Source organism: Sturnus vulgaris, chromosome 7, assembly GCF_052056855.1.
Source record: "Sturnus vulgaris isolate bStuVul1 chromosome 7, bStuVul1.hap1, whole genome shotgun sequence".
In the NCBI taxonomy this organism is placed as follows: domain Eukaryota; kingdom Metazoa; phylum Chordata; class Aves; order Passeriformes; family Sturnidae; genus Sturnus; species Sturnus vulgaris.
The window spans coordinates 8,524,235-8,538,057 of record NC_142249.1 but is presented as its reverse complement, the minus strand read 5'-3'; the positions used below and the strand labels follow the sequence as shown (position 1 = coordinate 8,538,057).

The window sequence follows — 13,823 nt, the reverse complement described above, 5'->3', positions numbered from 1 at the left end:
ATTTTTGAGGAAAATCTCTCAACTCAGATTTAATTTCCTTAAAGAGGAAAGAGCATTCCCACAGCTGTAGTAACTCAGCTGCTCAGGACTTCCACTGGGAATGTGTGGTTATAAAAAAAGTGTAAAAAGTGGTTGTATTGTGTGCTCTCAATAGAGACAATAAAACTTATCCCTCTGTTTCCCTGGACCTCACCAAAGGGAATCCTGGCCCACAGCCAGTTGCTCCAGGTTCACATTCACATTGAGAGGAGCTGATGGTGTCTGGGACACCTAAACTGTGCAGTGCTGGGAGCCAGCAGGTCTCTGGCAAGCCCTGCCCTGTGACAAAATGACATTTCGAGGGTTTTTCAGCCCAAAATGCTGACTGACTGTGTTGCAGCTACACAAAGTCTGTAGTGTTAACCCATGTCTTACTCTAGTGCTTTTAGAGCCGTTCTGTTGCTCAGGTAGAAGGGTTTATTTCTGGAATTGCTGCCTTTGAAGTGACAATGTGTGTTCTCTCCCCCTGCCCTCCCAGATGAAGGGGGTTAACCTGTCGTGCGTGCGCACCTGCATGGTGGTGGCAGAGGAGAGACCCAGGATCACCCTCACCCAGTCCTTCTCCAAGTTATTCAAAGACCTGGGCCTCTCTGCTCGTGCAGTGAGCACCACCTTTGGGTGCAGGGTCAACGTAGCAATTTGCTTACAGGTGAGATTCAGCTGCTGCTTCCTCACACAGAATATCTGGGCACTTGGTAGAAAATCATGTTCAGCTGAATGGATTTATTTTTCTAATGAGCTAGAGCTCCACTGCTTGCTTGCTTCATCACCAAGTTAGAATAAGCTTTTTAATAAGTTGTTCACTATGATGTTGATTAGGATAATTTCACTTTCCTGTACTCACTGATCAATTGATTTGCTTTTCTAATCCAGAGAGTCAGTACCAAGAAACTTTTTTTCCTTCCTACTACACAGGAGAAGTATTCAATAAGCAGCTTCCTATTCATAAATATTCCATGTTACAAGCAGTGCTGTTTCAGCTTTTGTGTGCTTCAGATTTTGTCTTGTTTTGCATAATGTGGAATTAAATGGAAGACAGAATTTCACAAGTAAGACCCAGGAAAATTGACACAGTTGGCAGGGTTGTTTTATTTTTAATGATCTCAAATGAGTATTAGCAACATGCAGATATTTTTGCCTCACCTTGTGTGAGAGCTGGACTTCTTTTTTTACTTAAAAGTGTGAAATTGGAAGCTTTGAGAGGGAAGATACACCCATAAGGTACTCAGCCATGCTTCACAGTCTGCAGATAATGACATGCTATGGGCCAGAACCACTTTTGATAGTTTAGTATTCAGCTGAAAATCATTTTCTTTTCTGTCTAATTTAACCAGATGAAGTCTAACTTTTCATAACGAGGTATTTCTTTTCCAGTCAGGAGATTAAAAAAATACATATTATATATATATGTATATATATATATTCCAAAAGTTACTGAAAAATCAGGTATTAAATAAGCATGGACTAGTAAATGAAAAAGTACACTGGAGTTTGGAGGATGCTCAGTTTATTAAATAAAGCTCAGGTTTCAGATGAGTCTGTGTAGCTTTGTATGTGGGGAATATTTTAGGGGGCAAATGGATTAAGTATGTGTAATTTTAAATTTAATTTCCAATTTTATTGGTATGGATCACAGTTAACAAAATAGGATTCTATGAAAATTGCTACTGTACTTCTGCAAAACTTTGTTTTTCCTTTTTTTTTTTCTTCCTGGTGCCCACTAGATGAAGAAAAGCCTTTTTAGCTCTCAGAATATATTACAGTGTACTAAGTTTCCTACAAGAGAGATATTCTGGGACATGAGTTACTTAAATATGTTGCCATTCACAATTGTTTCTTTAGTTACTATAGTTTGTTTCACAGTTAAATGAGGAAGGATTTTTAACAAGACCAAGCTGAATGGCTATAAAGAAATGTCAAAGTGATTTTATGAATCGGTGGGTGGAAAAACAGGAAGGATACACATGAAATCAAGATGACTGCAAATTAAGATTTTAAATTCATTGTATTAAACATTTCAGCTGCCAAGTGTGAAAGAATAGCTTTCCAAATTGCCTGTGTGAATAAAAATTTCAAAAGCCAGTTTGGGATAAAGGGGTGGGGAGCAGTTTTTCTGCAGAATACTGAATGGCAACATAAAAAGTACTTGAAATAAATCCAGTGAGGAATACAGGACTGCTGGGCAGTTCAGCTTCCCCTTCATTTTGCCTTTTTCATCTCTGTTTTCCATTCTTGAGCCCCTTTTTCGTGGAAGGGGTTTTCTACCCCTTTTCCCCCATTCTTCCAAAGTGATATCTCTGTTAGACTTTTAAAATTGGATTTAAATGAATGACCAAACTTCTGATACAAATCAGCAGGCAGATAAATATACATCTTCCAGCCCTGCTGAACTGGTTCACTGAGAAGGTGTTTCTGAAGCTGCAAACAGGCTTACAGAGGGGGAAGAGATTTATTATAAAGCAGTGTATGAGTTGCTGTGGCCCTCTTTTGTTCATGATCTGAGATTTGCATGTTTCCAAAAGAACTGCCTAGAAGTTATATAATCTGAAATGGAAATTTCCTTTTCATTCTAAAACTGTAAGTTTTGTTTTCTGTCTTACTGTGTGTATCTTATGTTTCCAGTGCCTCTTTGTTTGTATTTTCTTTTTTTCCCCTTTCTCTCTGTTTCCCACACTTTGATGGCCTCTGTTACTTCTGTTTGTGGTCCTGCTGTCAGCCAAACAGGCTGGGCAAGCTGGCTGAACAGGTATAGTGATGCATGTGTGCTTGTCACGTCCTAAAGTCCATCTGGTTCTGCAGTGTTAGGGACTAGGCCCACATAGGTTTGTGCTTACATCCTTTTGCACTGGCTGTGTGGGTTTTAGAGCAGGTGTTTACTCAAATAAAATCCTAAAAGCTGAATTCTAGATTTAACAATTTTGTAAACTTAAGACTTACCTGTACTACATACTTCACTTGTGCATTCATTGACTAATTCCATAAAAAGCAAAGGCTCTACAGAACTCACTGTAGAAAGGGGGGCTGCTTTATTTCTTGTACATTAGGGAAGTGCTTTGTAAGTGTCAGTAAAAAAGGGAGAGAAATTTGTGAATTTATGTGGCTGTGAGAACAAAAGCAGGGTATTGTGGCTTCTGTTGAATTTGTTTCTTCCTCCTTATTCTTAGGGAACAGCAGGACCAGATCCAACAACAGTCTATGTAGATATGAGAGCACTTCGACACGACAGGTACGGTCTGTGTTAAAGCATTCACTCTTCAGTGGCTGTGCAGAAGAAACTTCAGCCTCATTGCATTGGTTTGTTGAAACATCCTTGGCAGCAGCCAGCTGACTCCCTGCCTTAGCACATCCCTGTGCTGTGCAATTCCAAGAAATCTGCTCTCTGGAAATCATTTAGGTAGTGGAAGTAGCACAGTTAGAATCTCCTTTAGTCTTTTTTGTCCCCCTTCAAATCAAAACAACTCTGTTCCCTCAGCCTTCCCTGGGCTACACTGTGTCACTTAACTCAGTCTGCTTGCTCTCTGTTTGTAATTCCTCCTGATGCTGTGCCATGACTCAGTGTGATAAGTAGAGGTCCATAAGAATCCAGAAAAGAAGGTGAATTTAAAATGCTGGTGAGACTGCAACCTTCAGGCTTTGTTGGGAAAAGTTACTCATCTTTCCAGAGAGCAGAATTACAGATTCTTGAAAGAAACATGTTATATGGGAATGCTAATAGGGAAGTTTTGAAGACAGCTAGAAGCCAGTGCTTAAAGCCTTGTACAAATGTATCCTCTTGTTTTCTCAGGGTGCGTTTGGTAGAGAGAGGTTCTCCACACAGTCTGCCACTTATGGAGTCTGGGAAGGTGAGAGACTGACTGTGGTCCTTCCTCCTTACAGAATCACAGAGTGGTTTGGGTTGAAAAGGATTTTAAAACTCATCTTATTCCAGTCCCTGTCTGCCATGAGTGGGGGGACACCTTCCACTAGACCAGGTTGCTCCAAGCCCCGTCCAACCTGGCCTTGGACAGGGGTGAGGCAGCCACAGCTTCCCTGAACAACCTGTGCCAGGACCTCACCACCCTCACAGGGGTGAATTTCTTCCCAACATCTACTCTACACGTCCTGTTTCAGTGTAAAGCCATTATGGTACTTGTCCTCATGGCCCTCACCAGGGTGGGGAGCTGCATCACCTGGATGTCAGTAAAGAACATGTGGGACAAGCTTGGCTAATCAGAATGTGTTCAGGAGAACAGGTTACGATTGAGTAGTTAAAGTGAAGCCAGGTGTGTGAGATGAAGCAATGGGATAAATTGCTGCCACCAGAACAAATCTGAGGCCTTCATATGGAAGGTATTTTCTAGGTCTGAAACCAACACTGAAGCTGCAGAATGGCTGCTGAGTTAAAATTATTTAACAAATTACACAATAGTGGTAGGAAGAGATGGTTGGTATCTGTGGTGCAGAAAGGAGGAGTAAGGGAAGCACAGACTGTTGACTTCTGATTAACTTTTCTTTTAATTAATTCATTTTCTTAACTTCTGTTTGCTTCTTATTCAAGATTCTTCCGGGAGTAAAGGTCATCATAGCACACACAGAAACCAAGGGACCTCTGGGAGACTCACATTTAGGAGAGGTAAAGGTTTGGTACTGTTGCACTGTGTGATGTGATACATCGGTACCTCCTGTCAGATAAATCCTTCCTTCCCCTGAGTGGCACAGCAGGATAACCCTGGTGTGGCAGTGAATGAGCCCCACAGAGAGCAGCACTGTGTGTATTCCTGCACATGTGGCTGCACAGCAACAGGTGAGACACTGGTCTGTGTCTGCCCAGAGCTAGAACAGGTGGGGATGTGCTCCAATCAGTGAGCAGCAGCAGTAGGTAATTTGCTGTTTGCTTTAACCTTTGTTTTATAGGCATATTTTGTTGTGTAATAGGATGCCCAGCTAATAGGTTAGCAGATGTTCCTTTCCAGTAAGCCACATGCCTGATTCATTTTTTTATGGCCTTTACTATCTGCCAATATAATGTATATTATATATACATGCACCCTTTTCTCTGGTCAGAAGTTAATGATTTCCCAAAAAATGGCATTTTGGAGTAGTCAAAATTGTCAGTGAAACGGATTTTTTAAATCACTTAATGATGCTGTCTGTGTCTGGCAAAATATCCCGTGTTTATTCCAGTTTGGATTGGGTTTATCCTGCAGATATGGGTGAGTAGCCCACACAATGCCACTGGTTACTACACAGTGTATGGAGAGGAAGCACTGCACGCCGATCACTTTACTGCTCGCCTGAGTTTTGGGGACACCCAGACCGTGTGGGCTCGCACCGGGTACCTGGGATTCCTGCGCAGGACAGAGCTCACAGATGCCAGTGGAGGTGAGAGCAAACACCTGCACCCACGGGGGCACTTGTGTCAGGCTCCGTGGGGAAGCTGAGCCAGCAAAGATTGGGCTGTACAGCAAGTTTGTGCTGACTTCCATCCCAGAAGACTCCTGAATTAAGGAGATGTTCTGTCATTCAGCAGGCTCAGACAAGCAGTCTTTAGAAAATAAATTGTAAACTTTAGAGGTTTTTTGATCTAAGCCAAGATGTCTAAGTTTGGGAGAAATTTATCTTCCATCTGCTCTGTTTTCTGTACACAGAAAATACAAAGTGGATCTAGCTCTTGATTATTATATACTTAAAAAAATAAATCTCTGAACATTCTAAGGAAAGGAGTTTGAATGCTTATAACTTAGTAACAAATGTATATTGCTTCTTTTCTGTGATAGGACTTAAATGAATACTGGTGTCTACATGAGTAGTGTCAGTGTCCCAACTGCTGCCACTGAATAATAATAGCAAGTTTTCGTGCCTTGTAGCTTTCTGAAAAATCACATATCACAGAGATTTTTATCACCATGGAACAATGTCAGTTGTCCTATAGTTTTTAAGGGGTTTTGTGCAGTGAATTAACATACAGTATACATGAAATAGAGCTTCTCATCATGATCTTCTCCTCCAGTGACACAACTGAGCAAGACTATAAAATAGTTAACAAAGAAAAAGCAAAATTGAACTTAACAGAGTTAACAAGGATGAATGTGGAGAGTGTATACTTCAGGTAGGGTTTAGGAGAGCTTTGCTTATTTAACCTGGCAGAGCTGAGGCTGAGGAGAGGACAGAGTTGTTCTTGCTGTGTAAGCTGTGGGATCTTAAGAAGCTGAGTAGAATTTTGCTGGCATGAGGACAAGTGGGTATAAGCTAGTGTTAAAAAGAAAAAAGAAGTTAAATTTGGGAATTTGAAAAGTTGTGTCAATCAGAGAAGAAAAGTTCTCTGGTAGGAATAGTGGAACAAAAAGATGCTTAAATGGTGGATTTTGCTTGGGTTTATGAACAGAGGTTACATTATATGAGAGAGAGGACAGAACTGGATGACCCAGAAATTCTTTTCATTGTGGTTTCAGTTGCTTGGAGTCATAGGCATAAGAGCTACATGAGCTCTTAATTCTCTCCAAATGCAAGAGCTTGTGTTCTAGACTCTTTCCCCTAGGAAGCACTGGGAACATCTTAGAACATCAGGAATAAGGCCATACAAGTGACTGTGCTGTAGATATGCTGATGTTGAAATGTGTGTGCTGTGTTGCAGAGAGGCACGATGCCTTGTATGTGGTGGGCTCTCTGGACGAAACACTGGAGCTCAGAGGAATGAGGTACCACCCCATTGACATAGAAACCTCTGTGATCAGGGCACACAAGAGCATTGCAGAATGGTAAGAACCACAGCATTATTCTTCTGTGTCGTTTTATTTCTTCTAAAGTAGAAGAACTTTTCCTTGGCTATGTCAAAATGTAAACATGTGAGTGTGGTAAACACATCTCAGGGATTTCATGGATAATGTCTTCTCACACATACTATTCCCATTTGGCCCTAATGAGTTATGCATATCATTGGCTGTAGGTCCTCTCCAGCCTCCAGACATTCAGGTGTAGTTGTAAGCTTTGGGAAGTCTTGTCTTTCTTCTAATCATCTCTTTTAACAAGGTGATAAAAACCACCTATTTTGTCAGGTGTTTTCCCTCCCCATTAACACGTGTGTCATGCCCACAGTGCTGTGTTTACATGGACAAACCTGCTGGTGGTGGTGGTGGAGCTGGAAGGCTCAGAGCAGGAAGCACTGGACCTGGTGGCACTGGTGACAAACGTGGTGCTGGAAGAGCATTATCTCATCGTGGGTGTTGTGGTCATCGTGGATCCTGGGGTCATTCCCATCAACTCCCGTGGCGAGAAACAACGGATGCACTTGAGAGATGGATTTTTAGCTGATCAGTTGGATCCTATTTATGTTGCCTACAACATGTGAAAACAGCAAATCACATCAAGGCTAAAGCACCAAAATCCAAGGGGCTTTCCTCATAATAACATTGGAATCCATGCTCTTGTTTTTAAAAGCTGTTGAAGACCTTAGGAAAGTGGAGATACTTCTCTTTACATACAGCCCTTCATCTCCCAGATTGTATTTGCTTTCATAAACACATTGTAACAGTCACAGCTGTCTTAGGATGGAGAGTTTACTGGAATTCCTGAAGGAAGCTTATTAGAATTATCATGGACCAATTTTATTTTAGGGAGAGGGGCAGAGGGGAGAGAATAATTATGAATGTCAGTACTTGATGCACTGCATAAAAGGACATAGAGTGGGGTGGGGAGAGAGCACCAGCTGTGAGGAGGACTCCTGGAAACAGCACCCGAAGTCGTGAGTAGCCATCCAGAGTTCACCCTCCACATGACTGCAGTATCAGGATTGGGGCATATCCTTCAACATTGCACACACCTCTACCACATTCTCTACTGAAAGGAATTTTGCACATGTTTGAGATTTAAAAATGCAGCCTTTTTATTTTAAATCACTGACTCATCCCTATTCAGAAGAAGCCAATCCGTTCCAATCCTGGATTCAGTGTAACAGTTCTGCTGCTGTTCAGCTTTTTTGTACCAAGCAAAAACAAATACTGTAACAAGGTTACTTATGGTGCCATGCTGGACTCTGTAATGCTATAAACTTTATAATAAAATACAAAGTAATACCCAGTTTTAAGTACTTGATGCAGGTGCCTTCAGTGCTCTTGCTCCTGTAACTCCATGTCAAAGTTGCTTGTTTTCCTGCTGTTAGCTGTTAATTCCTGCCCTGTGTAATGCCAAGGATTTGAAAATCCATTCCAAAGCCACTCTGAATGATTTGTAAAAGTGTTTACAAAGCATAGGATTACAGAATGTTTTCCCTGAATATTCTATGCTAAAACTTGAAATAGTAATTTTTTTTTCCCCACCATGGAAAACCTATTCAGTGTTAGTTAGCTTGAGCTGCTGTGGTACAAACTTCCTATGTTTTCTTCGGAGTTGTATTTAAACTCTTTTGTTCGGGCTAAAATATCCACTTGGTTGAGTCACACTTGGATTAATTAAGGTTTTGAAGTTTCTGCCTGATCTAATACTGCAGTAGACCTAATGCAGAAAGAGAATATGAAGTTATTAAAATAATTCTGTGTTTGAAGGTAGGCACGAGACTAGCAAATAATTATTTTTATAGATTTGTTAAAGACTTGAGAGCTACATAAATTTTTTAAATAATGCACAAGTTTGCAAAAGAGCCAGTTTTTTCTGCAAGGCAATTCTGCCTGGATCAGTGCCTAAGAAAGATGGATGTCAGTCCCCTGATAGATCAGATTTATCCATGGTCAAATAAACTCTGAAATCTTAAGGAAAAAGCTCTCCTTTATAGTAGTTATGGGCCCTGATGGTGTTTACCTGTGGTGTATAATACAGCTGCATACTCTGACTGTAATTATGTACAGAACTTGTGTAACTTATTGTTTGAGTCCAGCAGCCTCCAGCAGCAGGCTGTGGGACCCCTCCTACCAAAACAGCTGGCAAAAGGAGACAACTCCCTAACCCCCAGTTCCATGTTGTAGTTTTTTAGCAAATAAAGCATTGTAAGACTTTTGTATTGAGATACTGATGAAAGTGATACAAGTTGCCTTGTAAAGTAAATCTTAAAACAAAAAGCTTATTAAACATTTCAAAACAGCTCTTGCCAATCTGACTTGATGAATGTTGAAGCTTAAGCTGTTAGGTCTAAAACCTTGGCTTAGCACAGTTCTCACTCATATTACAGACAGTTTAATGCCTTAAGAGCTTTTTCTGCCAAGTTTCACTGCAATTGCTTTGCCGGTAAAGCAGTTGTAAAGCCTGGATGCTCCTAAATTTCCTGTGTTTTGAACCTCTGCCAAGCTGCAATGCCGACATCACTACATCATCTATGACATCACTGGTGATGCCCTCCTGCAACTTCATGAGGCTGACCCACAGCAACTGCTGTGCTTCCGAAATTCTCCAGAAGGGTAAAGAAGGTTCTCTCTCCAGGCTCTCCCCCTTTGGCCCAGTAAGTCCCATGGGCCCCTGGGAAGGAGAGATGAGAATGAGAGGGAGTGTTGGGTGTGAGAAGGGCTGCAGAGGGCGAGGGCCATACTCAGAGGATCCCCTCGAGGAGCAGGGATGCCCTGGAAAACATCAGCTCAGGCCCCATCGCTGTCCCACAGCACCGTCAGTACCATCCCTGCAGCTCCACAGCACACGGTGGGCAGTGACTCCCGACCCAAGTGACACGGGCAGCGTTGCTCCTGGATGCCTCCACCTCCAGCTGGGTCACCTTCCCCACCTGCTCGGCACTGTGACACCAAGAGGGCCACTGTCACCCATGTTCACAGCAGATGTCACCAGATAGCGCTGTCAGGCAGGGGTTACCTCACCTGTCCGTCCCGTGGCAGTGACGGGGCTGCCCTCACGGCCATCCACAATGGCTGAGACACTGAAGGTGTAGACAATGCCGGCGTGCAGCCCCTCCGTGGTGGAGGAGGTGGGGTCAGCAGGGAGGAAGCGGGATTTCTTCAGACCTAAGAGATGGCTGGGATAGGAAAGGGCTCCAGCACTGCCACCACAGCATCCCATGGTCCGTACACTCACTGTCACTGCCTTGTCATGTCAGCAGGTAGCCCCTGTCACCTGGTAGCCCTGGCCAGGTGACCCGCAGCTGACTGGGACCGGCCTCCATCACCCGCAGTTCCGAAATGCTACCCACCTCTGGATACTCTGCACCACCCCATAGCACCGCAGTGTCACCCTGGGGAGTCCAAAGGCACCCCACAGCCAAGCTGCCACCCCAAGGGGTTGCAGGGGATAGAGGACAGATGCGTGCCAGAGTGGGAACATGCAGTACCAGCACTCGTGGCACCAAACCCTGATGTGGACTTGCTGAGGCGGATGGTGAGCGTGGCAGCATTGCCCTCCTGACTGCCTGCTGGTGCCAAAACACACCAGGTAGGGAATGGCCTCCTGGAGATCACCCAGCTCCAGCCCCATCAGCTGGTAAGTATTGGTGCTGCTGGGGACAGACCAGGGCATCTTGGAGCCTTTGCTGTTTTTCTCACTTTTCATTCCAGCCAAGCATTGTGCCTCACATCCAGACAGTGCTGTGTGTGACATGTTTAAAGCACACTGGATTTCAATGCCAAAGCAACTTATCTTTCTTGAAGCTAAGGAGGACAGGATTCAAAACTCTGCAATTCATCTTAAATTGAATGAGTGTGACCTTGAAATCTCAGCTCATAGTAAAGGTGTAAGGACCATTTTTAGGTTAGTTGGTTGGTTGGTGGATTTTTACATGATTTGTGGGAGTATAAATTGTACTAACCAGGCAATTCTAAGCCCTGTCTCCTGAACTGATACTGCTGTCACTGGCTCACTGGGCCTCAGTGCACTGAGGAAATGCTGTTGAAACTTTCTGAATGGCCTGGCGTCCCTCCTGCCACAGAGGTGACACCAGAGCAAGCTAAACTGGCAGAAAAGCCCCTCCATGTCTGTGCACTGCCCAGGGACCAAACAGCTGCTCACAAATGTGGCACCCATCAGCACCCCAGGACAGAAAAAATGCCTTATTAATATTTATATAATCATTAATACTTAGAGTATATAATGCACACTTACAAGTATAATTTAAAATACTCCTAACAAATAGCTCTTCACTCATGTCCAAAATAACGTCAGGGATTATTTGGAGAGGATACAGTAATTTTATTTAAGAATTAAAGGATTAATTTGGAATTTATTTCATAAACTAGGCTTAGGTCACTCACAGTTCAGTTCTGGCTATGTTCAGTAAGAGCAAAATGTTTTTAGATGGTGCTGTACTTCTCCTGGAGGGAGAATGGATGGGGATAATATCTTTGATTTATGTCTCATCCCACTGGTCCTCAGTAGGGAGAGCTGTGCTGCTTCTCTTGCACAGTTTATATGAACAGAGGAAGCTCTCGAAGTTCACTGACGTGAGTGTTGTATTTGAGGTTCAATAGTCTGTTTATTTTTTGTTTAAATAAAAAATTGTCATAATGAGCCTGCATGAAATGAGGTTCATGCAAGTATCCACTTGTCCGTGGATGCCAAAATCTTAAGATAATTTATGGTAATATGTGCCTAAGGGGAGTGATGGAGGATGAACAACTTGGTTTTATTTTTCTGTCTCTATACAATCCACCTGTGCCAGAAATTTTTAATGATTGACAAATTCCTGTTACTTAGGCATTGTTTTCATCCATGTTTTCCTGTGTCTGAACCTCAGCTGGATTCAAGGCAGGATCTAGCTCACCTCTGCCTGCTGTGTCAGTAGGTGCCAGGGAACCTGCACCCTGCAAAGCTGCTGAGTGTGCTGGGACTGTGAGTGTAGCCCTGCAGAGGCACAGGCAGTTTCTTTGCCCTCCCACCCAAATTCCTCTGCTTTCATTCCTTTTTTTTGTCTCAGTTCAATGACTGCTGACTTTTGTCTCATGGCCTGGCAGAGCCTGGGGCCATACACAGCAGAGAGACAAAGAAACAGGCTGGCTTTTCTCCCGGAGCCTGGTATGAGAGCCCACATTGTGAGGGAGACAGGCAGAGGGCTGAAGTGTTTTGCTCAGCCTTGGACACTGTAAAACCCCTTTGCTTCTTCAAACATATCAGCCCAAAGCTCTGCCAAGGAAACTCTGACCCTGAGGAAAGAAACCCCAAGGTTGCACCCTCCTGTTTGAAGATCAAAATGTGAATTTTAAAATAACAGAAGCAGCTCTTTGGGCAGTGCTGAAAGCACAGCCATCTCACAGCCCCACACCCATATCCAGACCTCCTGGGGTTAGGGATGACCCAGGCCAGGAGAGCAGTCTTTGCAAAGGATATGAGCCTGGTCAAGGATCAGGAAAGTTGCTTGGAGCTGCTCATTAGCAGAGGCAGAAGAGGGTCCAAGTTTCTGGTGTTCACGTCTGATCCTGCTGCTCCTTGCCATCCTATCAGCATATCATTGCAGATCATCACTTGCAAAATACAGAAGTCAGAATGATTTGGGGTGAAATGGACAGCAAAAATGACCAGGAAGGAGAATTTCAAGATTGTTCAAGTTTTGATCTGTCAGATGTTACTTTTTCTGTTCCATTTTAAGTAAAAGTCACTTTCCGGGATCACATCAGAAAATGATTAAAGGAGATGAGATAGGACCTTGTCCCTGACTAAAAAAGGTTTGCTTTAATGCATTTCTTGGCTGAGGACTGAGCTAGAGATCTACCAGATCAAATTGCTATCAACAAAAAAAATGCTGTCTCTTTGCTGCTGACAGAGAGCCCCATTTATAGCCAGTTCTTACAGGAATGCAAGTACTCTTGGAAAAAGTCAAATAGTGCAAAATTGCTGACAAACTACCTCTACACCAGAAGCACCACTGCCTAAAAGCATCTTGCTGTCCCTGCTAGTCCCACCAGAGCACAGATAACTGGTACAGTTTGCAATGCCCTAAATGCAAGAATTTCAGTGGTCAGGTAAATATTTAAAGTTGACATACTCAACCTGAATGCTGGGGAAATTATTTTTCCCCAAACCAGAGTTTGAGCCTGTTACAAAAGCTTTTGTGAGCTAATGTAAGGAAATGATCGACGTCGATTAATTTCTTTTATACCAGTGTGTGAAAAGGTTTTTTAAGTAACATGGTCAATGTTGTATCAGTAGATTTGGAAACACAGGAACTGCCAGGGAATATGTCTATCCAGCAACAGAGTTTAGATATAAGTGCATTTAATGCCAGTTCTTGGTCACTGTTGGGGCTGGCAAGGGACTTGTGAACAAGTTTGGTATCAAGACTCTATTTAAAAGTAAATAAAGAATTTAAGTTTGAGATAACTTTTCAGTTTCTAAAAATAAAAGATTTTTTTCTAGTGTGACTCTGTATACAAACAGTAACTCATCTTTTTCTGAGTTTTGCATGTTGGTTTACACTTTCCTTCTCAGAATTGCTTCAAAATATTCGCAGTTTCACTTGTCTCTGGTGTTAGGTGGATATTCCTTGAACATTTCAACATTTCTTGAACAATGCACACAGAAAAGTATGAGGCTTATGCTCACACCGACTGCAAAAAGTATTTTCCTTGATGCTTTCAGTCCTGTGATATAAATGCAGCTGCAATGCACAAGCAGCAATGGTTTCAGTTTGGCAAAGCATTTTGTTGGTGGTATGTTTGGTGAAGCTGAGTGAATTGAAATAACCTTATTTTCCCTGTCTGGCCTGACTCTACAATCTTAAAACAGTAGAAAGCAGAAAAAGTGTGTTTAATGTCAATAGTGTGCTCCCAATGACTTGCTGTAAACATAGGGAAAAGATCAGGGGTACAAGGAGTTGCTATTTTTGCACACTGACTGTTCAGAGCAGAGTAGTGGCTTTAAAGGAAGCATTCACATATTTGAATTGC

General features: G+C 42.7%; 1 protein-coding gene across 7 annotated transcripts in view; it reads left to right on the top strand.

Moving 5' to 3' along the window:
- DIP2A (DIP2 acetate--CoA ligase A) overlaps positions 1-9,090 on the top strand; it is a 73,947-nt gene extending 64,857 nt beyond the window's left edge. For 3 of the 7 annotated variants that reach the window (XM_088167726.1, XM_088167725.1, XM_088167724.1), the window contains 8 exons: positions 518-688; positions 2,756-2,785; positions 3,204-3,265; positions 3,824-3,881; positions 4,577-4,651; positions 5,226-5,400; positions 6,653-6,776; positions 7,114-9,090. In XM_088167726.1, coding sequence (XP_088023852.1) covers positions 518-688; positions 2,756-2,785; positions 3,204-3,265; positions 3,824-3,881; positions 4,577-4,651; positions 5,226-5,400; positions 6,653-6,776; positions 7,114-7,366 — 948 coding nt within the window. In that variant the 3' untranslated portion in view covers positions 7,367-9,090. Of the gene's footprint in view, positions 1-517; positions 689-2,661; positions 3,101-3,203; positions 3,266-3,823; positions 3,882-4,576; positions 4,652-5,225; positions 5,401-6,652; positions 6,777-7,113 lie in introns of those variants that run through there. The other 4 variants (XM_014891713.2, XM_014891712.2, XR_015804754.1 and 1 more) reach the window with 3 other exon arrangements.
- Positions 9,091-13,823: the final 4,733 nt, after the last annotated feature.